This window comes from Triplophysa dalaica, chromosome 24 (genome assembly GCF_015846415.1).
Source record: "Triplophysa dalaica isolate WHDGS20190420 chromosome 24, ASM1584641v1, whole genome shotgun sequence".
NCBI classification, from domain to species: domain Eukaryota; kingdom Metazoa; phylum Chordata; class Actinopteri; order Cypriniformes; family Nemacheilidae; genus Triplophysa; species Triplophysa dalaica.
In genome coordinates, this window is record NC_079565.1 from 197,695 (window position 1) to 223,112 (window position 25,418).

The 25,418-nt window shown below is 41.2% G+C and overlaps 2 protein-coding genes and 2 non-coding genes across 5 annotated transcripts; all 4 read left to right on the plus strand.

Moving 5' to 3' along the window:
* Positions 1 to 15,471: 15,471 nt before the first annotated feature.
* tmpob (thymopoietin b) lies at positions 15,472 to 18,985 on the plus strand. The gene is made up of 6 exons (XM_056740726.1): positions 15,472 to 16,102; positions 16,646 to 16,763; positions 16,845 to 17,021; positions 17,096 to 17,193; positions 17,279 to 17,388; positions 17,542 to 18,985. The coding sequence occupies exons 1-6, from the start codon at positions 15,884 to 15,886 to the stop codon at positions 17,873 to 17,875; spliced, it is 1,056 nt and encodes a 351-aa protein (XP_056596704.1). The 5' UTR covers positions 15,472 to 15,883; the 3' UTR covers positions 17,876 to 18,985.
* A 798-nt stretch (positions 18,986 to 19,783) lies between these two features.
* On the plus strand, positions 19,784 to 25,168 carry slc25a3b (solute carrier family 25 member 3b). 2 transcript variants are annotated; one of them, XM_056740480.1, is made up of 8 exons: positions 19,784 to 19,908; positions 20,203 to 20,352; positions 21,594 to 21,718; positions 22,625 to 22,804; positions 23,374 to 23,555; positions 23,891 to 24,063; positions 24,267 to 24,377; positions 24,731 to 25,168. In XM_056740480.1, the coding sequence occupies exons 2-8, from the start codon at positions 20,217 to 20,219 to the stop codon at positions 24,889 to 24,891; spliced, it is 1,068 nt and encodes a 355-aa protein (XP_056596458.1). In that variant the 5' UTR covers positions 19,784 to 19,908; positions 20,203 to 20,216; the 3' UTR covers positions 24,892 to 25,168. The 2 variants fall into 2 exon arrangements, with proteins under 2 accessions (XP_056596458.1, XP_056596457.1); XM_056740479.1 differs by lacking the exon at positions 21,594 to 21,718 and adding an exon at positions 21,849 to 21,976.
* Positions 23,597 to 23,774, plus strand: LOC130415106 (small nucleolar RNA SNORA53). Its single transcript, XR_008905875.1, has one exon. It is a non-coding gene; the product is annotated as a small nucleolar RNA SNORA53 (small nucleolar RNA).
* LOC130415107 (small nucleolar RNA SNORA53) lies at positions 24,473 to 24,650 on the plus strand. The gene has a single exon (XR_008905876.1). It is a non-coding gene; the product is annotated as a small nucleolar RNA SNORA53 (small nucleolar RNA).
* Positions 25,169 to 25,418: the final 250 nt, after the last annotated feature.

Below are 25,418 nucleotides of genomic sequence, written 5' to 3' on the forward strand. Positions count from 1 at the left end.
GTTTTTGATTGTATGTGCAGTTTCTCTCAGGTCTCATGACTAGCGATGTTTATTATTCATTATATTTTAGCCGATAACTAGGAATGCTCGGATCAGGATTTTTGCAGCCGATACAGAGTACAGATTTCTTGTCGTGATCGGCCGATCCCCATGCATGCTTCAAGCTTTATATAACTATGTAAGCTCTCTGAGCACCGTTAACCTTTTTCCAGTTCAATTTTCATTATAGATGTTGGCTTTTATCATATCTTTAGCTTTGTTTTATTTTACAGTAATTATTGTTTTAACAGAGTACCAAACTATCACAAAAAATATTCATTATACAAGGAACATTTTAATATGCCTTTAAAATTAGACTTATGTAAAACAATTTGAATGTCAGGGTACTCGACAAAGATAAAAATAAGAACAAACAAAATGGACCAGTCTGAAACAACCAGTACTCGAGTTGTAAAATAAGTCAAGGGGTTGGTGGATTGGATTTAACGTTTAGAGACAGATCAGTTATGCTGATGAAAGTTCATATGGTGGGATACCAACGGTGCACCCTTCTGATAATTGTTTAAGCACAAAGATAATTATTATATTATATTAATCTAAAACAACATGCATGCTATTGATATATTACGTATACACCGCTCTCCGTCCTGCTTCCCCGCCATGGGTATCCTCTTTATGAAGAAAACAATGGCATTATGGTTTTGTGAGAATGGACAGACAGTCAAGTAGCCTGTCAAGTTAAGGTTTTTTGATCAAATAAGAGGGCAGTCACCTAGCCCATATTCAATTAGAGAAGTGTTTACTATTCCAGTGAAAGGGTTTCCCCCAGAAAATGTGTAAGTTTTGTTAGTCTTTAATTAAATGAATGGAAAAGTAATGGCTTTACTTGCACTTGCCATTTATATGTTGTAGAATGTCTGGCGAACGATGATAGATAGCGCGATGACATTCCACCAGATGCCAATACAAGTTTGAGGAGGAGAAATTAATTTATAAGAAATGTAATGTAATTGAGGGCTGAGTGAGTCACATTAACCGTTGCCTTTGCAGTTGCCAGGGGCGTAACTAGGATATAAAAACCATCGGGCTGAACCTAAAACATTAGGGGCTAATGTAGGGAATTTGAATTAGGATGGAAGGGGTATTTTTTCAAGGAAAATAAAGTTTTTTTATGCAATATAGTTTATCAGTAAACTAAATAATCAGATACATTTAAATGAATTATTCTCAAGGAAAATATGTTTTGCATGAACACATTTATGATCTATTATGATTATGATCTTATGATTTATCAAACACAAATCAAATATATGTAACTATATACATCTGACCCAGTGTTATCTATGTCTACTGTACTTCATTCTCTTGTGGACTTTTCAAAGTTCTTTATGATTCTTTTATCCATGTAATTTTCCTGTAAATTTTTTTGATGATGGAATCATCACAGAGAATCTTCCATACTTGACTTGAGCAAAAAAAAGCATATGATAATGTTTGTAATGCGTTAGTGCTTTCACGTTTATGAGCTGGGCGATAATAATGCATGGAATGAACAGTCAGTTCCTTAAGTTTTTTTACAACTTTAGTTAATTAAATATTAAAAGTGTTTAAATGAATATAAATACTTAGTAACTATAATTGATAATGCTTAACCTAATATAAATAAAAAATGAAAGGTTTTGAAGTAAACACAGTCTGTGACCTAATAACTGCTGGTGTGACTGAGCTTCTGGCACTAAGACTTGCAGTAAAGTGCGGATCTGGTGATACACGTCCCAAAAAGTTTCTCCCCAAAACTGTTTGTTGACCTCATACCCGATTGTGCTTAAGAAACCTCGAAGGACATTTTGACATAATTATATGTGTATTTATCATTCAAGCAATAAGCCTGAAAGAAAATATTTGCGCACTGACGGGAAGCATTTGCTCAAGGATGATGTTTTATTTTTAAAGGAGTACAAAACAGTATTGCTCCACTACGGGGTCATATATGAGGAAATTATTGCTCCACTATATATATATATGAGGATATTATTGCTCCACTATATACAGTTGTGTTCAAAATTATTCAACCCCCACTGAAATTGATTGTTTTGGTCGGTTTGACATTGATTATGATCATTCAGTCATCCTGCTTACAATTAAATCAAAGAGGCACGTGTAGGTCAGACAAATATAACATAACATTTATAATGAAATAACCACAATTGTCTTTTCTGAGCTCACATCATTATCAGTTTTATTCAACCCCCAAGTGACATTCAATCTTAGTACTTAGTACAACATCCTTTTACAGTTATAACAGCTTTTAAACGTGAAGCATAGCTTGACACGCGATCTACGGGTATCTTCGCCCATTCATCATTGGCAAAAGCCTCCAGTTCAGTCACATTCTTAGGCTTGCGCACTGCAACTGCTTTCTTTAAGTCCCACCAGAGGTTCTCAATCGGATTTGAGTCTGGTGACTGCGATGGCCACTTCAAAATGTTCCAGCCTTTAATCTGCAACCATGCTCTAGTGGACTTGGAGGTATGCTTGGGATCATTGTCCTGTTGAAAGGTCCAACGTCTTCCAAGCCTCAGGTTTGTGACGGACTGCATCACATCTTCATCCAATATCTCCTGGTACTGAAGAGAATTCATGGTACCTTGCACACGCTGAAGCTTCCCAGTACCTGCAGAAGCAAAACAGCCCCAAAGCATGATTGACCCCCCGCCATGCTTCACAGTAGGCGAGGTGTTCTTTTCTTCATAGGCCTTGTTCTTCCTCCTCCAAACATAGCGTTGATCCATGGGCCCAAACAGTTCTAATTTTGTTTCATCAGTCCACATAACACTATCCCAAAACTTCTGTGGTTTGTCCACATGACTTTTGGCATACTGCAGTCGACTCTTCTTATTCTTTGGGGACAGCAAGGGGGTGCGCCTGGGAGTTCTGGCATGGAGGCCTTCATTACGCAGGGTGCGCCGTATTGTCTGAGCAGAAACTTCAGTACCCACATCTGACAAATCTTTTCTCAGTTCCTCAGCAGTCACACGGGGACTTTTCTCCACTCTACGCTTCAGGTAACGCACAGCAGTCGAAGTCAGCATCTTCTTTCTGCCACGACCAGGTAGCGTTTCAACAGTGCCCTTTGCCTTGAATTTGCGAATGATGCTTCCTATGGCGTCTCTTGGTATGTTTAACATCTTTGCAATCTTCTTATAGCCATTGCCCTTCCTGTGAAGAGTAATCACCTGTTTTCTTGTCTTCCTGGACCATTCTCTTGACCTCACCATGTTTGTAACCACACCAGTAAATGTCTAGAAGGAGCTGAGTATCACAGTCATTTTAAAGCTGCCTAATTGGTGCTTATTAGGCTTTATTGCTGCTCCCTGATATCCACAGGTGTTTTCAATACCTGATTGAAAACACTTCATTGAACCTCTGTTCTTCAGAGTGGTAGTCTTTAAGGGGTTGAATAATTATGTCAATGAAGAATTCACAAAAGAAACATTTACTACTGTATTACAAAACTAATTGATGTCATTTTAGTTGCATATGGTTCTTTAAGAAGTCCTTGTAGGATTTCATTCTGAATACAATTACACATGTACACTAAATTCCCTAAAACCATTTACAGCATTTGGGGTTGAATAATTTTGAACACAACTGTATGTCAAGAGTCTTCATTTGAGGCCTTTTCACAATATGCTTAATGGATCATCTTCTGTAACTCTTGTTTTCTGATACAAATGTCGAAAACCTATTTAATCAAAATGCATCATAACCAAATAATAACCAAAAACAACATAGGATATTATTTTCCCCCTCAAAACAAGATATCATATTTTAGGTCACGTTAGTTTAACATGAAAAACAAATGAGTTTAATTTTAAAACAAGAAAAAATAAAGATCCTGTGTCCTTTGTTATGTTTTTTCAAATTTATTTCATGAAAATAGTAGAGCATTGATAACGAACTGAAGAAGCTGTTTGATCACAAAAATCTAAAATATGTATAACTATCTAAAGTGCAAAATATCATATAATTCAGCAGCATTGAGATACATTCAGGGATTAAATAATCCAATAAATTAACCATGAAATCATTACACGTCTGAACCAATCCAAGAGAAACACTCACTGTAATATATGGAGATTGTTTTGTATATGATGAGTAAACGCACATCATCGTCTCTTCATTTATCAGCTAGAAGCCACATGTTCTCAGATCAGTTCATTTGTCTTTAACACCAGGACAGTGAATCATTCATCAGGTTCATTATGAAGGTTTTAAAGTGATAGTTCACACGAAATTGAAAATTCACTTCCAAATATCTTCCTCTGTGTTCAACACAACAAAGAAACGTGTACAGGTTTGGAACAATTTAAGGACGACAGAAAGTTCATTATCATTTAAATGGATTCAAACTCTGCTCATATTTTTTGGCTTCCTCCAAAGACAAGCGTCTCTTTACGTCTGTAAATGTCTGTCACACAGTTAGTCTTGATGCATTTGTGTTTGCGTGGCACATCTCCAGTCTCTTCTGTCCGGGTCTCTCCATCTTTCTGAACAAACCTTCCTCTTCATCACAGACTCCTCATACCTCAGACTGTTGCTGGTCTGTTGGGTTAAATCTCGGCTCGTCCTCACCGTGTCCGGCTGAAAGATTTTGGTGCTGCTGGGGTGTTTGGGTGGATGAACGATGGCCCAGGGGACGTTCCGAAAGCTTGGCTGGTAGGCATGGGGTGAATTCCACATCTGTGGTGTGTGTATGTGCTCCAGAATTTGTTGTATCCACAGACGTCTTCTCTGGTCGTGAAGGGATTGACCGCGGTCGTGCATCATCTGAGCGTGACTTACTGAACGTCGCCTGCAATAAAGAGATGACGTTTTTAAAGACAGCACTTGCAAACTGTGGTTTCTAGAAGACATGCCAGAAAAAAACACCCCTTAAAGAGACAGTACAGCCCAAACGGATCATTTATTCCCCCATGTGTGTTTGTAAACTTGTATGCGAGTGAAACACAAAAGAAGATATTTTGAGAATGTGACATTTGGAGTTCAGTGTTGTTTTACTATCAACGTTCGTCAAAATATCTTCTTGTGTGTGACGTGATCAGAATGCTGATTTTGGGGTGACGTGTGGCCCATTAAGAGAGGTGAAGTGAACGTTTCTTGCATTAGCAGCAGGTGGCAGTCTGAACACAGCAGCGGTTTCTACAGACATCATGTTCAGTCTCATCATGACTTACTGTCTGCTGACGCTGTTGGTGGGTTTGGGTTCAACCGGTATCGGGACGGTCAACAGAAACACAGCAAAGCTCCAGTGTCTCAACATACTGCAGACACGCCTGTAACAGCACACCATCAAAAAGATTCCATTACGATACATATCAAACTGTGAGATCAATCTTTTTTTTATTTCAAGTTTTGTGATACACAAAAGAAAAGAAGGAAATAAACAAAAGAGAACCCAATATACTGTATAATCGAATCACCCAACCTAACCCATTACCCATACACATAAAGTATCAATGACACTGTTAAAGAATATATATATATATGTTCGAAGAGTCTGGTTTCAAAATGAGACAACTCTCAATTTTTCACAAATCATGTTTTTATTATGCATTCCAATAAATATCAATCAAACTACAGTTGGTTTGGTTTGATTTTAGCCATAATAACTACAAAAAAACTGCTAACAAACACAATAAAAACATGTAACAAAAACTTAGTTATCTCATTTTGGAACCAAACTCTTCAAATATATATATATTTACATACATAAACATGGATATAAATACATCTCTTCATAAGTATCGTTTATACATCTCCATGCGTGAAATAATGAATCTATAACATAACAAATATTGTATCAACATCCATCCTGATTTGCAGTCATTTTACAGCGTTTATTAAGTTAACCGTCTCTAAACATGAGTTAAGGGGTACATCAACATGACCAGTGAACATGAATATGAGACTGAAAAAGTGAAAGTATATTTGTCAGATATGGTGACCCTAACCCGAAATGTGACCTCTGCATTGAACCCATCCAGTGAGCAGTGTGTATAGTGCAATATACTCACAAGAAATCCAGCGAGTCAGTGGATCAGTTCTCGTCGCATGCTGGACGTGTTAAACATGTGATTGTTCTTCCATGAATGAAGTTGCACGTGTGGTCCAGATCTCAGAGTGTTGGTGTTGGTTTTATGGCACTGCTCCTCTCTCCTGTTCTGCACACTGCTCTGAGCAGCACACGCTACAGCACACTACATCACTGCACACTGTATGCTTCTGTCTGTCTGTGTGGGACTGCCAAAGTGTATATAACACACACACAGACGCACACACACGAGGACGCACGCACAAGCACACGCAAAGGCACACTCGGACACGGACGCACACACACGTACAAGCACACACACGGACGCACAAGTGCACAAACACACACGCACGCAAACACACAAACGCCCGCACACAGAAGTACACACACACACACACAGTGCATGCAGACACCTTCATTGGAAAGAGGGTGCTCAGTTTTGGTCGGGAGGAGGAGCATTTGAAGGAATAATACACCTCAGTGATGTCTGGCTTGAGGTTTTGATTAATATTTCTGTCTTCTCTGTGTTTACGGACACTATTAGGATCTGCTGCACACTGACTCTTTGTGACAGATGAAGTGTCCGCTGCATTTTGCTGAATTAGTTCCTGAAAGCCATTAAAGCGCACAACTGATACTTCTATGCTAACAAGTGCTGCAGAACACTGTTCCTTTGAAGAAAAAAAGATCAGTCGAAGGGACTGAGCGACCCTCGCTTCCCAAAACAGGGGTGAAGCCGGGCAAGGAGAGTAAACAGTTTTGGCTGACCAGCGTCCCGAGAGACGACGAGCGTAACCTCAGTGAGTCAAGCCTGCGGGTGTGTGGCTCTCCGTATCATGCTTCAACTGCACTCGCGCCTCACAAATCCAACATGACACGTTGAACCCTAATAAAGTGATGTGTGTGAATAGAGATGATCCAACAGGAGCTGATTGGATCGTGAACAGTGGGCGTGTCCTGTCAGTCATTTATTAAAGGCTGCTTCTGTCCTGCAGACATCATCTGCAAACAAGAACGAGAAGCACGTCATTACAAAGTGTCTTTTCTCTGTGACGTGACATGAGTCATATAACCATGTTTAATAAGAAAGAAAGTCAGCATGGAGCAGAGGTAGCGATTGTCTTTTTTCTCTGTATCGTGACGTACATCCGAGTGAAACAACTTCTGAAATGAGAAAAAATGTATGCTGGGACTTCATTTCGTTCATCGAGTTCTGATTGGATCGTTGAAAGTTGGGCATTGCCAACAAAATGTCGTCAGATTTGAACTCCAGTTTGCAATCAATCAGTCATTGAAGCCCCGCCCTCGCGCCATGCCTCGTGACAAGAAGATAGGCCGTTTCGAGGGGGGAGGAGCTTAACGTTTTTGATCAAATATTTCATATACAAATCAATCTAAAAACAACGGTGTGCAGGGATACATCATTTAAAATAAATACTGCAACACTGTATAAAACAATAAGAACAATAATTTTTTATTCATCCCGACTTTAACCATGGCTGCCAACTTTTGGCCCGCTGGAGGAGGGTGTTATGGGTTATGTTGTTTAGGAGCTGCAGAGGGCGTGGGATGGCGGAAGGTTGTATAAAACACACACAAAAGAAGAAGTATTGTGATAACAATTTGATCACTTTCATTTATTTAACGTGAACTGTCCCTTTAAATTTTGAGCGGCGCCCTGCCGGAGGTCACATTTGTCTACAGCATACGTCATCGAGGTTGTCTCGTTTTAGTTAAAAACAGGATAATATGAACATTTAATTCTCTTAAGACGTAATCATTGTAATTTCATTCTTACATTGACGGTTGCATTTCAGAAGAAAAAAACTGAAATAACGACGTAGGCTAAATTACATTATTTTCCATTAAAACGGAGTTTTGTAGTTTGCGTCAGTAGATACTACCGGCGAAAAACATTTATATCGTTAAAAAATGGTAAAATATTGAATGTTTTGCATGTAACGTCGTGCGTTGCACTGGTTGGACTCGAACCTTCGCTTTCTTCTTTGATTTGATTGGTCACCACACCGGCTCTGCAAACAGTAACTCCCGTCTTCTTCCATTTGATTGGCCGATGGCCGCTTTATTTGAACATTGAGGTCCACTGATAGACCGCTGAGGGAAAAGGTTTTACACCCTACAGAATAAATGACGGGTGCGATCTGCGTGAGAAAAAGGATGTGTGGCGTGAGAGAACAAGGTGAGTCCCAAATCGCGCACGTATGCACTATTCTACGCCATTTTGTAGTATAAATAGTATAGTAGAGTAGTGCGTTTACATTGAAAATTCTCAAAAAAGAAGTTCACTGTAAGTACCCGGATGATGAACTCTTCGATCGAAAATATTGAAGTGTGGAACTGTGAACACTTCACGCACTCAACGGTCGCAGTTTCCCTGACGTAGCCGAAAGGAGGCGGGGCTTTCAGACGCTGCTCGAGCACACCTGCAGAGTCACAACGCTTCAATTTGATGATGACTAAAGTAATACTGGGCAAAACACATGAAAACTACATTAAATGTACAATGCACACATTTATTTTTATTCACACGCATTTTGCCGTGTGATTGACTTCATTGGCGCTCGTCTGGGAAACCGATATACTTCCGGTTAGTATGAAACGGTTGAGCATTCCATTTGGAACGATACTACCCTTCTTAAAATCATACACTACATGGTAAAGTGCATAGTTTAAGAGCATAGTGCAGCAGTATGCCATTTGGGACTGAAGGATTTAATCATTTAACTAGTTTTGTCTTATTTATAGGTGAAGTCATAATATTGTGAGTGTTTTAATACATGTATTTGATACCCAAGCTATGTGCTCATATTGATGTGCTTGCAACAGGAATGTGGTATGTGTAAAAAGTGGGGGAGGTATTTGGAATGTTGTTTTTTCAGGAATGTTTTGCAGGAGCCAAATGGACAAAGCAGAAGTTGGTGATTGGTGGAAACAAGGGGGATCCCCGCCCCCTGCAGAAGAGAGAACGACGAGACCTACCATATATATATATATATGTGTGCTGTGGGGGTTGTTGTTCATTGTGAGACGTTGTGTCTGAGACAACCCAGCGCTGTACTTTGATACTTTCTGACCAATAAACTTCAATACTTGTTAGAGATTGCCTTCCTTCAATTTTTGAACATGCAGGACGCCTTTAAAGTCCAACAGGACACATGCATGAGTGTGAAGCTTTAACCCATGTTCAGCATCATACAACTAGTCTGAACGAATCAATCATATAAATGAATGCAGCCATCTGATGTAAAAGTGACTTGTGTTTACTCTATACTAATTACAAACAACTCCAAGAACTTTTCCAATCTCTTAAATAAACAAGATTCTACTATGGTTGGTCTCAGAATGCTCTTGATAAGTGTTAAATGTAGAAGTGGAGAGAAACATGTGTTTTGTTTTGTCTTTCAGCAGTGACTGCAGCGTCTAGTTATGTTCAGAACGCTTTGACTCATCCACACAAACCTTGTTTAAATCTCGTGGGTTGACTTCCCTTCCCACTTCCCGTGTAATTCCTGTTTTATTCTTCTGTTTGTTTGATCGTGTTAACCGTGCGAGAACGCGACATGATTTCTTCCATCAGACAGACGATTGTGAACACACGTTTCTTCTCCAAGTCTTATTGAATTCTGCTGCTGAGGAAAATCTCAGATTTTTGTGGTCGTCTCTGTGAAATTGTTGAAGGAATAAAATGTGTCATTTAACACCTCGCTGGTTCCCCGCGTCCGACCCTCTCAGCATGCAGACAAACTTTTAAAGGACACCTGTAGCGCTGTGATTTGAGAAACCACTGTGAGATTATGAAGACTGATGCAGATATGTTTTTGTTCGGCTGCAGAACGTCGGCAATTCATCATCGAAACATGCCACTGGTTTGTGTTGTGTGTAGGTGCTTTTGGGTCTGATTTGGTGCCAGAGAAAACATGGCCACCGTGCCAGAGTCTGAGCTGTGAAAACTTGTCTGAGGGTTCCAGTAAATCCTTCTGCTCGCAGGTAACCAAAGCACAACTGATCTGCTTCATTTAAATCACTCTTATCTCATTAACACACATTAATAAAAATAAAGAAATACAACCGAGTGTTTCAACATTCAATTCAGGAGTCAGTAAAGAAGATCTGAAGGTGAAACACAAGACATCTTTCCCTTTGTATCTTTTTAAATATTTGCAAATTTTAAAATAAATAGTATAACACTTATTTAAGTCTGTGAATTATACAGTGACAGAAAACATAGTTTTCTATGTTACATTTCATCGAAAGAAATTTCCTATTTCTTTAAAGGGGTTCACTTTCTAGACCTCGAACCGAACAAATAAAAAGTCAGATATTTGTGGCATTTGCTTAGGCCGTGTTGCGGTGTCGTGTTTAAACGCTCTAAAATGATATACATGAACACAACTCAATCTATGTTCATATTATCTCTACGGTTACTTTTGTTGTGATCATTCAGACAGGATTCCTTCTTTTACAGCCACTGTGTTTTATTTGAAAGATTGCATCTCAAATACACTAAATAAAACAAGACAAAAAACTGAAATAAGTGAAAGCATTAAAGCATCATGAGAACAGGAGAATGTGGGTGATTTCAGAGGATGTGATGGAGCACATGAGGAGCAGGTGTCATCATCATCATATGTGGTCTGTTAACATTTCAGCGGCGAGCCGAGCGCCCAAACAAACATGTTTCGATTTTATCTCATCGTCTAGAGGTGAAGCCCTTCCAGTAATCCTTCGGTTTCCAGCCATACATAAAATATACAAATATTTACTGCGTGATGGAGGTGGATGGGGTGGGGGGTGTCCTTCTTAAGACCCCTGCACGTATCCCGGGGCAGATGACTGAAACAGCGCAGCTCCAATGAATAAAAGCGTCTGAGCGTCTGTGACTGGAGGGTGAAGGACTGCGGGACTTCATCAGATTTCGGGGATCATACATCATTGGTCTGGATGGATGAAGGTGTATGTGTCTGTGTGTGTGTGTGTATATGGGTGTGTGTGTGTGGGGGGGGGTCAAAAGAAGGCACACCAAGGCTGTGTGTGTTGCCACACAGTAAGGCTTTTTGCTGGCTGCCATGGCATGGGCGACCACAGAATTGCCGTGTTTACTTATAAGTTAGTGCATAAGAGAACAGCAGACCACCGGCTCGCTGCCACCCGCCGGCACCGGGCACGGACCTCGGCTCATCTTTGTTGAAAATGGCCCGGGAACCGGCTGCCTGCACAGGGCCAAGCTAAATTTAGCTTGAATAAACTGAGAAAGCCTCCGCATTCTTAAAAAGCTGTCGAAGTTTCCAGAGCGACAGGGTTCGGTGAGGGTTAGGAATGGACTGACAAGAGCTGCCTTCTGTGTCTTCTGACAGGTGGATCCTGTGTGTGATCGGCCTCCTGTGACGTCGTATAACATGAGACATGTCTGACCCACAGGTTTATGGATATCATAACGCTGCCATCTGACATGGATGTTGGGTTGTTCATTTAAGGCAAATGATCTTCAGCTCACATGTGCTTGTGCTTGTGTAAGCAGGCTGGATGTTTCTCTGACGGTGGGGAACTTCTTTTCATTACAAGACTGAAATAACATTCGAGCTAAGTTCATTTGATTATAATAGGCATTAAAACGAAAGAATAATGCTGGCGGCAGTGCGCTCTTACATGTCAAATAAACGACCGGCCAATCAGGATACATTTAGGGCTCTCTCTCACACATCTGCGGGATTTCAGGTGCCATGGGCTGCGTCTGAAATCGCCTACTTCCATACTACATAGTAGGCGAAAAGTCACAGGTAGTATGTACGAAACCTCAGTATGCAAAAAACATTATGTGACAAGAAATACCCGTGTGGTCTACTCCTTCCGCCGAGGTTCGTGAGTGTGGATCAGTTGAACACTTATCTATCCTATGATTTTTGCACTAGTATGGGTTTATGAGTATGGTGTAATTTGGGAACAATATAAAATCGGTATATTTATCGTACAATTGTATAATTATGTTCCCAATTCAAATTGTTTATGTATTTAGTCATTATTATTATTCTTTACATTTATGTGTATTTATATTAATATATTTCTTTATTTTAATTCTTTATTTTTTCTTATTGTAAAACATCTATACTCTGGATGTTGGATGCTCTTGTTTTTGTTTTTTTTGAAAAGAAAAAAAAAAAGTATCCCATGATGCCACGGCAGCTGAGCAACGGTCAAATTTCAAAAGTACATCTTTTAAATAAATAAATATATATTATATTAAATACTATATGAAATAAATATAGTGGAAAACTTTAAAGCAGATGTCTGTTTTTAATGTGATGATTTTAACAAATGAATTTCTTGTGACTTAATTAAGTTCTTATCAACGCTCACGTGTAAGTTGTAGCGTACGGGTCACATGACCATAAAACATGGCGGACGCAGTGTGTCCCAAACGTACTCGATACTCATACTATATAGAGCGTGGTGTTTTAACAGCCGATAGGTGTGTACTTATTCACAGTCAGTACGTACTGTCACAGTATGCTGTTTCGGACGCAGCCATGGATTCTTATCCACAGATATAAAAAAAGTGATAAATCCCACGCTCATTAATATATTTACACAATGCTGTAAAGGGTTTTTGAATTTAGGACACTTTATTATTATTATATTTACACAGTGCTGTACTGTAATTTACTATAGTGAACACGGTGGTGTACAACATTATTTTTGATCATTCAGGCAAAACAAACATGCTTACTGCTCTACTAGAATATAACAATTGTATTTCTTTCTTTTTACTTTTGGATGATGTTTTAGGGTCTTAAATGTACTTAGAGAACGAAAGCTGAAGTATTGTGGGGTTTAGTGCTGTAATCATGGAATATATTGTGGGACAGTCTGTGGTGGATTTCTCTTCAGGTGCTTTGGGTCATTGTGTTTGGCATGAGAAGTTCTTTGTACGTGAGATCCTTCAGGGGGAAGTCACATGATAGCACGGCCCTGATGGACAGGCTCGGTGGAAAACGTCCAGCCAGCACACAGTAGGCGGGCGTGGGTACCCACTCGCGGCCCCATAAAAACACCTGACACTTCACATTGCCTTTAAGCAGAACTCAGTATTGACACCAACTGACCTCCGTCAGCACCAGCCAAACACAACAGCACCAATTCACATCGTAATTAAACAAATAAACGGAAAGCTTGTTTGGCACGCCGCTCATAAAGAGCTTGAGCGGGAAGAACGAGTCTTGACATCGAGGTGTGTGTCCTATAAGAGCAGTTTGCACTGTCAACATGGGAAATATTCTGTACCAGAAGTTTCCAAGCCAGGACCAATCCATTCGGTGCCTGTGAAAAACTGACACCACACGGCCAGCAACGGCCGATTCTTATGAGACGTGAATAAAAATGTTTTGGTGAAGAATACAGTCCCATCTTTGTCACCTGCCAGACAGACGCAGAAAAATCTACACATTTTGTTTTAAGGATACCTGGAAACAATTTAATGTATATTTATGTTTTATTCTAGTGTGACATGTCATTTCTGTCACATAAGAAACAGAATTGGAAAAATATTGAGTGTTGGTGTGATGGGATGCTGTGAAACACTCAGAGCGACGGTTTCTAAATGTCTGTCATCATTGGTTCCCCCGTCTCATGCGTTTGTAAACCTGTATGTGACACTTTCTTCAGTGAACCACAAAAGAAGATATTTTGAGAAAGGGTTTGTGTTCGCACAATGGAAGTCAATGGGGTTACATTTACATTCAGGCATTTGGCAAAGCGACTTACATTTTTTTGTATCCTATACATTTTACATAAGTATTTGCAATCCCATGGGATCGAACCCACAACCTTGCGTTGTTAACACAATGCTCTTACCACTGAGCTACAGGAAAGCCAGGTTCAGGTTCAGTGTTATATTTTTCTTTTGTGTTTTGCAAAAGAAAGAAAGTCAGAAATGACACGAGGGCGAGTAAATGATTAAAGAATAGTCATTTTTGGTTTATCTAGAAAACAGCAACGTTTATCTGGAGGAACACAACTGATCAAAAGTGGCTCGGCCAAACTCTTGCAGATGCTGTTTCTTTAACATTCACAATGCATATAAGGACTCTTGTACAGTAAATATCAAGTGCAGACTGTTGGATTTGGAAATGGCACGTGCTTGGACAGTTTATATGTTTGAACATGTCATCACCCCGCTACAGTTTACACTGCATTCCTCTTTGAAAAGCACTTTTATAAAAGCCGACGTTGATAATTGCTTCACTCCTCTCAGATCCCTTGCCTCAGAGCGCCTCTGTTATGCTTTTAACGACACTTTCATGTGGCGTTTGGCACGAGGACTGTTTTCTGTGTAAATGAAATACAATAAAGACAGAAGGGGTGTTTCACAGTTTCCCTCTTTCACTGGCAGGGCTCTCTTGGAAGGCTTTACCTAAAGATGAAGCCTTAAAATCCCTGTGGTTTTGGGCACAGCAGCCATCATTCAGCTATATCCCAGAAACACAAGTCAGATCGAGGGGAACAAGTGCGGGGCAAAATCACCGGCTCAAGCAGCGGAGACCCGGGGTGCCCTAACCACAGCGAGCTGGAATCCAGCGGTCAGAAACACCTTCATGCACACATGCGTGTATCTGACAGGAGTGGAACAAGAGATGTTTGCATCAAAACTCTGAACAGTCTTGGTGAGGTGTCACAATGCATTCATGCGAGAACGTGTCTGAAAGCCATTTTACCTTCATAACATGTTGAAACAGAGAAGGGTACTTGCTTTTTATCCAATAAACAGGAAAAGTGGGCAACAATGAGGAAGGAAGATTTGTGATGTAACTCTTAATTGAAATTACGAAGGCAAATATTTGATGTATATGGTATACGTTGACGTCTAATCTAAAATATGACTTTATGTGATGTGTGTCACAGATTGAGTGATAACACACGAGCAGTTCTGTAGATGTGAAGCTGCAGAGGTTGGTTTGTGCTGCCATCTTTAGGACTCCACTTTCTCTTTTCGACTTGTCTTATTTTGGACATTTCTGTCTGTCTGCTCAAAGTTTTAGCCAACAGATTGACTCAAGTATTCAAAGGCAGAAGTCCAAATTTGTACATTTGGCAAATGCCTTTATAACACAAATGCGTCACATTCCTTCTTTTATTACAAATAAAAGCCACACAACCCTAACTATGGCTTTTCTGTTTTACTATTTCATAAGAGCTCTATGACAAGCTTATTCTTTGCAGGATTTTAAAGCAAGATGTGTTGTGTTTTAATGGAGTGTGATCCCCACGGGCAGCAGGTTACGGGCTCTTTGTTTTGGGCGAGCGTCTGCGTCTCCACAACATTGGCCAATAGGAGAACGTCTTACTGAATACGCTCGACCAATGGTCGTCGAGCTTCTTCTCATCGTGCCAGTTCCGACTCCGAGGCGCGCGCATCGAGCCGTTGAGCTATTTGTATATTTTTTATCCGCATTTGCGAACCGCTTGAATCTGTGTCTGTGCGACGCGATTTTTTATTCGACCGTGAGCCTCGATGTGTGATATTCTAAAAAGTTCACATTCGCGCGTAACGGAGAGCTGCGTTTGTCGTGCAGTCGCGCGAGGACGTTCAAACGGAAGGCGCGAGCCGGTTTGATGCGTGTCTGTCAACAGCGCGGCGCGATTTGTGCAATTTTACAAGCTTGGAAAGCACCTCGATTCAGCCCCGAAACCCTCCGCGGGTGATCAAGAATTAAGCGCATTCGTGTTTGTCAGTGAAAGTTCTTGTTTCGTATCGCAGGCGGTTTAAGCTCGAGCATGGCGCAATTTCACGAAGATCCGGCGCTGCTCACGAAAGAGAAACTGAAGAGCGAGTTAATAGCGAATAATGTTCCTCTGCCCAGCGCGGACAGCAAGAAAGATGTTTATGTTCAGCTTTACCTGAAGAACCTGACCGTGCTCAACAAGACACGCGCGTCACCGCCTGCAGACACTTTCTCAAGTGATGATGAGGACAGCAGCCGGGTCACCGGGAAGGTCATCATCACATACACAACAACACACGTGATCTGCTTGAGATGTTTTTGCCATTTATTTATAGTTGCCGTAAATACCCACATGAAATAAAACTGTAGTAGTGTACTTTCATATATACTGTGTGATATTAATGTTAAAGTTCACCCAAAATTGAAAATTCTCTCATCCTTAACTCGCCCTACGGTCATGTCAAACCTGCGTGAAAAAAAGAAGATATTTAGAAAAATGTTGTTGAGGGAACTGCGATTGCAGCCATTCACTTGCGTTGGTTTTGTGTCCATACAATAGAAGTCACCGCTGTTCAGTTGTCAACATTCTTCAAAATATCTTCTTTTGTGTTCTATGGGGAAAGAAACTAACACATGTTTGACACGACCGGAGGGCGTAAATGATGACAGAACATTTTTTTACACATGCATGTGTGTAGTTAAATTTGCAAAAGCCTAAAGAAAACTCTTTCTGATGCTGATGTTATAATCCGCAATCATCAATGTGTGTTTGTTCAGTTCATAAAATCAACTTTCGCCTCTCCTCTATCTGCAGAAAGCCACAAGAAAGACGGACAGAGCTCGCGAGGACGAGAAGGACGCTTCATCTCTGACCGATGAAGAGTTGAATATTCAGCTTCAGAAATATGGCGTCCTCACCGGTCCCATCGTCGGTAAGTGTTCCCGAGTTCTGGGAATTTTAAGGGGTTGTCTTTCTTTCTTGGTTTAAATTTACCAATTGTCCCGTGTGACAGCATCCACTCGTAAGCTGTACGAGAAGAAGCTTCAGCAGTTTCTGGATCAGCCTCTGGTGGAGACCACACTGCCCGAGCCCGAGACTGCCATCCCAGAGGCCGTCACCATCAAGGCAGATGGAAATCAGAATGGAAACACACTTTCCTCTGAAGATCAGTACAGTGACAAAGAAGACGGTAATGAACTTTTTTACAGCCGTGTTAATACAGTAATCTAAAGAAAGTTCATTGATCATCTCGTGTTGGAGTAGATTTCGTTCCAGAGCCGGTTCCTGTAGCGTCTAAGCCGGTCCGAAGCAGAGGGAAGCCCCCGGTCACCACCAGAACCGGCAGCAGACAGCGTGCCAAAGTAAAGACAAACAGATGACATGAATCAAATCAAACACCGGTACAGATTTACAGCGGCTAAGGACTGATTGATGTCATGTGTTCAGGTGCAGGTGGAGGAGACGACCGCAACTGGTCTTCAGAAAACATCCGTGGATGGAGGAGACGCTTTAAAGGAAATGTTCCCGAATGAACACCGCACACCCACTGGAATGATGTGAGTTTAACATGTGTTTGTGTTTTCCCTAATCTAGATACTGGATGATGTTTTATCATAAACAACTGTTAAACTTTAGCGCTGATTCCGTTCCTCACAGTGCACAAAACCTGATGTTTCTGAGAACAATAGTAATAAATTGCATTTGAACAGGGCCACGTGTCGAAAGCCGATCCACGGTGCGGCCGGACGTCCAGTGAAGCCTCTGAACCTCTGGTCAGAAGAGCCCGTCCTGCAGCAGGAGGTTTACACCGCCACCAAATCCTCCCTCGCTGAAGTGCGCAGCACCATGCCCGCCCCACCACCGAGACGCTGGTTCTCTTTCTGGTTAAAGGTCCTGCTGGTGCTCACACTGGCTGCGTGTCTGTACTACGCCTCCCAGAACGTCACCGCCGATCAGATTGACGCCTGTCAGGTCTTCGTCCAGGACAACGTGATTACGCCTCTTGTTAATTACATGAGGTGGGATAGTCGTGTTGGAAAATGAGCTGCCGCACCTGTCGCCTTGCGCTTCAGCATGCATCACTGGCAGACTGATTTTCTAGCTGTATCTCAGTGTCTCATCGGCAGGGGTCCAACAGTGAGGGGGGGGGTTTGCAGTTCAACCTAGCCGTGACGTCTGAATAGACTTGTTTTACAGATAGTCTTTTAAACTTTCGTGCATCATATTGCTTTGCGATTTTACTGTTTTGTAGCGTTAAAGATGATGTAGTGTGTAATGTAGTGTTCGTTTATGATAGTGGACCATTTGTCAAATTCGCCAGCTCGGTTCAGAATCTCAAAACGAGTTAAAAACCTTAAGTGCCAAAACATGGCCAACAAGAGTTTGCTTTCACACACATCAGGACCGGATGAAAAAACCTGAAGCTGAGTATTTGCAGAAACGTTTTTTAAATAATTGTGGCAAAGTTGATTTAGAACCGCTGAAATGAAGAGACCAGATGATGAGTTTTGGGCAGAATTTGGGCGTAGAATCTAGAAAAGTTTGTGTAGATCATTTGTAGCATCAAAATGTTCGAACTACAGAACAGCTCACATAATGTTTATTTCTGTGCTGTTTGTCAAGTCTCACGTAGTCAATAATTCTTCAGCTCTGATGAGAGTCTTGGTTCATGAGTTTGTAATATTTTTAAAATGTGATAATGATGGAGATTTTTAAAACCCAGAATGAGAATTCAATTCACTGACCCTCTTCTGTCATTGACTGAACCTAATCACTGGTGTTCCTTTCTTTACTGTGATTGATCGAGTTGACAACGTTTGTCTTCTGAACATATTCACCAGAATGAACTGTGCTCAATTTCAGTCAGGAATACATTTGTGACAGATATCTTGGTTTTCAGGTTTGCTTTTATATTTTACTTTTTAACGGCAATATTTTTCTAACGTCTTCTGTAAATGAAAAGCATTTTTTAAACAAAGTGGTTAACTTTCACAAGGTTTGGTTTTGGTCTGCTGTGTCTCAGGCAGTAGACTGAGGTGTAAGTCATATTTGCACCGTTTAGGCAGCTAACTGGGGAAAAATTGGTCATTTGCAATGAATTATTTATGGTTGATTCAATGCAGTACTGGTGTAAATAAAAAAGTTTTAATTCTGGAGGTGACCTCTTTATTTGTGTGTAGTTTGTCCACAACAAGGTTAGTTTAATGTCACAGTTCATTCCTGGAATGGTCACGCAAGACTGTTTCCTTCTGTTTTAAGACACGTTTGACCTTTAGATACATTCATGTAACAACTACTTAACAACTACTAAACTTTATCATATAAATCTCACTTTTGTAGTTCTACATTAAGCATTTAGCATTTCTGATATCATTATCCCCTGTACAAGCACATAAATAAACCCACAATAAACTAATGTTAAGCTTTTATCTGTGACTGAGTGAAGCTCCGCCCCTCGTTGGTTTCGCCCTGTCTGTGTGTTCTACTTTGGCGAAGGCTTTGCGTATAAATATTAGAAAACAATGTTTATTAAATGGCAGAGGTTTGTACTTAAGAAGAAAATAGAATGGGTAACTTAACATGGTTAATAATCCTTCTATTTTTACATTGAAACAAAACTAAGGCGGTATAGTTTGTTGCGCGTTTTACTTTGGGTTAAAGTAAAACCATGATGTCACATAAACAGATTATTACATAAACGTTTTTTTCTTTCATCATAATCGGTTAAATATTTTTTTTGATAATAATGATAATATTGTTGATTTTGACAAATAGGATGTCTGATAAGGCTTCGTGTGTTTGATTTTTTTATTCTCTTTTTAGTTTTATTGGTCTTTTATAGGCGCTTTTCTGCGTTCTCTGCATAATATGTTATAATTATAAAGCAACAAAATTTATCCTATTTAACGAGAGGATCTTAGTTACAGTAAAAGAGACGTGTAGTGGGCGGGGCATGCCGTGACGCAGTCGCTTCCTTTATCCGGTCGGGTTTACTGCGCTCGCGCACATTGCTCACTCTCTGTACGCGGCCGGTCGAGGAGAGGACGGAGGCGCCATTTTGCGACAACTCGTCTAAAGTAAGACTTTAGCTCTCGTTCTGTCATAGTTTCGTTGATGTTTCGGCTGTAGTGTGTGGGGTTGATTACGTGGTCCACAACAAACGGCTTTTAGGGTCTCAAATGGGTTGTAAGGGTTTTCTTCAGCAAGGTTTCACAGAGGCGCGGGGCCGCTGACCTCTCCGGATAACCTCACGATGAGATTGTAGCGACAGATCCGAACATCATATGAAACACCTCATAGCGCCTTTAGGACACATTTGTGTTGAAATGCGGTATCTTCAACATGTGTTTTTGTGTTATTTGCTCATTTAGTCCCAGCATCAGACATGTACCCGACCACACTGACGCAGCTCTCCCGGGCGAACCCCTTCAGCGCCCCGATGTTCACACTGCAGAGAGCCGATGAGCCCCCGTCAGACACTCCCGTACAGAAGCGCAAGCTCGCTGCCGCCGCCGTCTCCGGTAAGACCCGAATCGCCTTTCACACTTCATTACGCCTTATCACCTCTATCGATTCTTCCAGCATCATAAGAATGACCTCTGACCTATGCGATTATTTATTATTGTTCTGCTCTAATGGATGTCTCGCGGTTCAGAGTGAAATGATCAACTTTATTCAGAGATAAGATTAAAGGTTAGACGGAGTGCCAGTGGTGAGCAGTTAGCATTAGCACAGGCTTTACCGGTAGTTTAGATGAGAGGTTCGGTAAGATTAGTTGAAAACTTCCTGAATCCCTCTTTAGTACTGAAGTATGTAGTGCAGATGAATTAAATTGGTCGTTAAACGGCGCTTGTGAGAGGTTGTGGGGCCTCGTTTCTGTCATGGAGGGCAGTGAAGGACACCGATGCGCGGCGCGTTTAAAGCGCTTCTGAGGAAAACCTGAATGATACACAGTTTAGATTGAATCAAAAGTCAGCGATTATATAAATGAAGTGTATTAAATGTCAATCAGGAGGTCAGGGGACCCGATGTTCTTTATTAAAGCGTCTTACTGTCGCATGACCCATGTGTACTGGACTTCTTAATAAGGAGCGATCTCATTGGCTAGCTGCCTTAGGAAGTCGTTGAGGCATTAATAAGCTGCACGCTGATTGGCTGTCAGTCTCAAGAACGTCTCCTGGTCCAATATCATGTGTCCTGCACCTGCCCAGCATAGAATCATACCTTTAAATGCATTTTTCATATTTATTTATCCATGTTAGATTCATGTGATAAGGATTATTAGTCTCTTTGCTTACAGGTGCATTAATCCTTTCTTCTGAGGAAGTTTATATTGATCAAACACAACACTGTTGACAGCCTGTTAAGTGTTTGTCTCTGTAGATCATTGTGGTTTTCTGAAGGATAAATGTAAAGCTAAATGATTGTAATCCTAGTTTTGTAGTATAATGTGTTGAACTGGTGTTTATTAACAAGTTTGTCAATCCCAAATCAAACTGTTACTTATTCTTTTTAGTCGGTTACATTTATTTTGAAAGTATTATTTCTGTATATGCAAATATACAAATATGACAACTTTGATATCCTTTCAAATGATTTTAGCTTTTACTCAGCTGTCTTGTAGAAATGATGCAGTTTCTTTACAGATTTTGTATATTGCATAAACATCATAAACAAATAAATTTAAATGAATCAGGATTCAGTGTGCTTCCTGTACCAGTCTCTGAGATGTTTGTGTGGGTGATTACGTGTTTGTCCTCAGAGGGAGACAGCTGTGAGTTTGGCTCACAGAAATACTTACTACTCTGTGGTTTTGGAGGAATTCTCAGCTGTGGCACCACACACACGGCTGTGGTCCCCCTCGACCTGGTCAAGTGCCGAATGCAGGTGTGTGCGTGTCTGCTGGAGTCACTCGAGTGTGTGTGTGAACTGACCCGGAGCACCCTCTCATCAGCATGTTTAATGTTGTGTTGTGATGCATGAGCATGTGTGTTCCTGTGTTCCCCTCGTGTCACAGAATCAGGCAATAGCTGTGAGTTCGGCTCGATGAAATACTACGCCCTCTGCGGGTTTGGGGGCATCTTGAGTTGCGGTCTTACTCACACGGCTGTCGTACCACTCGACCTGGTGAAGTGTCGCCTTCAGGTTTGTGCTCACCTGCCCATCATCATTCCCACATATCAAAGATGACATCTGTGGTGAAGGTCACTAATGTGATAGGAGGCTTGACGTGTCTACCAATGGTTTAACAACATTTTGCTTTTAACTGATCGTGGAGTTGCAGCATCATGAATCTGTTTCTAGCGCCTCCTAGGAATAGTTCTCCCCAAACATCTGGCTGACATTTACTCGTTGTTATGACATTCTGACACCTTGTTGGTTTTTCTTCTGTGAAACAGTTTTTCTGTATGCAGATGGATTCCTATAAGCAATGTGGCAGTCCAAATTACTTTTGTGTTACAGAGCATAACAACTGACAATCTGCTTTTGATCTTGTTTCATGAATTAAAGAAGAATAATAGTTTTATTAAATCATGGGAATGAGTGAATGGCTTTTTCAATTTTTGGGGGAACTGTTCCTTTAAATCCTGAGCCACCGATGTTATCCAGCTGAATTAATTCATGTTGTGTTGACGATCCGGTTGCTTTTTCATTTTGATAATTCGGCATGCAAAGTGGAAACATTTTTGAAGTGGAACCATTAACAGTGTTCCTTCATAAGCGTTGAGTGATCAGTTCTGGGTGCATGTGATGCAGACCATTGACATGACAATAATCCAGTGCTGCGTTTAGGTTGACCCAGCCAAATACAAGAGCATCTTCAATGGGTTCTCGGTCACCATCAGAGAGGACGGCATGCGGGGATTGGCCAAGGGCTGGGCTCCCACCTTCATTGGTTACTCCATGCAGGGTCTCTGCAAGTTTGGCTTCTATGAGGTGTTCAAGATCATGTACGGAGATCTGCTAGGAGAGGTGAGCAAACATCCATCATGTCTTAATACCTTTTGCTCTCATATTTGCAAAATAGTATAATAATTCACATCTTTACAATAGTCTAATGACTAATCACATCAAAAATATGTGCTTTGTTTACATATTTAACTGTGTACAGTCTGTTTTGTATTTATAAATTAATATTTAGGAAATATTTAGATGTAATTATTTATATTTAAAATAATATATAAACATTTATTCATTTTCTTGAATATATGAATGTTGTTTATAAATACAACAATTATATACACAGAACACAGATGTATGATGTAAACAAACTTTTATTCTGGATGCGATTCATCGCTTGACTTTACCAACTCTGTGTGGTCATGTAAATACTCATCTAGTTTTTTCAAACCACAGAAAATGTATACAAATCCTGTGGAAATTCATTTGGTGTAATATCCTCACTGATCTAGAGTCAGGCCTGTCGCTATCTATGTACAGTAAATGTTTCTAGTATACCGAACTGGGCTTAAACTTCTTGATGGAGAGCAACGAGCAGTGCTTTGCGGCACTTCAATAAGTTTTAATTGTTGCGTCAACAGGAGAACTCATACATGTGGAGAACATCGCTGTATCTGGCTGCCTCTGCGAGTGCTGAGTTCTTTGCCGATATCGCTCTGGCCCCTATGGAGGCGTGTAAAGTGAGAATCCAGACCCAGCCCGGCTACGCCAACACTTTGAGAGAATGTGCCCCTAAGATGTACGGCGAGGAGGGACTCTGGGCGTGAGTATACACCAGTCACTCTGCTAATCGCTCGAGAGATCAACACGTTCCTTAGATCCACCTCTGGGGAGTTTGAGACTCCCGGCAGCTTTACGGCTGTACAGTCAGAGGTGCTTGAGTCATTGACGTGTGAGATCAGTCCACCTGCTCGTCCGGCCTCTCTCTGCCCTGACCCTTTACAGGACCACACCGGGGCAGAACAGCTGGAGAGCGGACAAACCACTTTATTTCCAATAGGACTATTGGGGCTTTCTTTAATCTTTATAACTGTGTACTCGCTGACACACAATACTGTTGAAGATTCTAATAATATGGCTTTGTGAATGTTCTTCTAGATTCTACAAAGGTGTAGTTCCTCTGTGGATGAGGCAGATCCCCTACACCATGATGAAGTTCGCCTGCTTCGAGCGAACCGTTGAGCTGCTTTACAAACACGTGGTGCCCAAACCCCGCAACGAATGCTCCAAATCTGAACAGCTGGTGGTCACCTTTGTCGCCGGGTACATTGGTAAGGCTCTTGTGCTTGTTTTTATTATTTAAATGCCATTAATGTTAACAAGCCTCGTTCGTCAAACCAGAGAAGTTGTCATGAATTGTTCACAAAACTGTTTTCTCATTTACTCTGCTTTTGTCATGAGGCCCAAAACTCTTTACATTCTGCATCTCCTATGTACAGCTCAGATATCTAATGAGTGTGTTTTGTGTGTGTAGCTGGTGTGTTCTGTGCCATCGTGTCTCACCCTGCTGATTCTGTCGTGTCCGTGTTGAACAAAGAGAAGGGAAGCACAGCCACGCAAGTCCTCAAGAAACTGGGACCTAAGGGTGAGACTTCTCCAACTTTTTACTGTCACTGTGCTGCTGGTAACCGTGTTCTCCAGAGTGACTGTTGATCGTGTTTTATACGGATATAGTCGCTCAACACGTTCCTTAGATCCACCTCTGGGGAGTTTGAGACTCCCGGCAGCTTCACGGCTGTACAGTCAGAGGTGCTTGAGTCATTGACGTGTGAGATCAGTCCACCTGCTCGCCCGGCCTCTCTCTGCCCTGACCCTTCACAGGACCACACCGGGGCAGAACAGCTGGAGAGCGGACACACTATTGATATATAGTTTACCTAGTGATTTTTTACGGTGGTAAATCAGGTCATGACCGCATGCTCTTGATATGTTTTTCAGGCGTTTGGAAGGGTCTGGTCGCCCGTATCATCATGATCGGTACCTTGACGGCCCTGCAGTGGTTCATCTACGACTCTGTGAAGGTCTACTTCCGTCTGCCCCGCCCTCCTCCCCCCGAGATGCCAGAGTCCCTCAAGAAGAAGCTCGGCCTCACTGAATAAACGGCCCGAGAGATCCGACGCTCGTCCACCTCCTTTATTCTTTTCGACACAGCCTAACATGTTTTCTATATTTAATTCTGTTCTGAGCCCCTCTCGTCCCGCCCGGCCCCCTCTGACTGATGTCAAAAAAGTGAGGGGCAGCTTGTCCCCTTCATAGGGGACCATCATGTCTATGTAGTCTATATACAAACGTTTGTGACATGAATGAATGCAGTTTGGTTTTAATCGCTGACATTCGTTTGTCAGTAGTACAATTAAAAAAATCACCTGGAAATTATACATGACTCGTCTCTCTTCATATCAACCGTTCACTCTTTTGACCTCTACACGCATGAATTTAATCTCTCAATGTAGTATAACCAGTACACATAAACTGGTGTCGTTTCAGGTGTCTTTCTCTGGTTAAATACTGCTCAGCTGATAAAGTCAAGAGGGGCCACAATAGTGATCAGGAAAACAAAGTGCTTTTTAATAATACAGAGTTCATAATTCAATGTTGTGTGATGTTTAATAATTTTGACATTTTC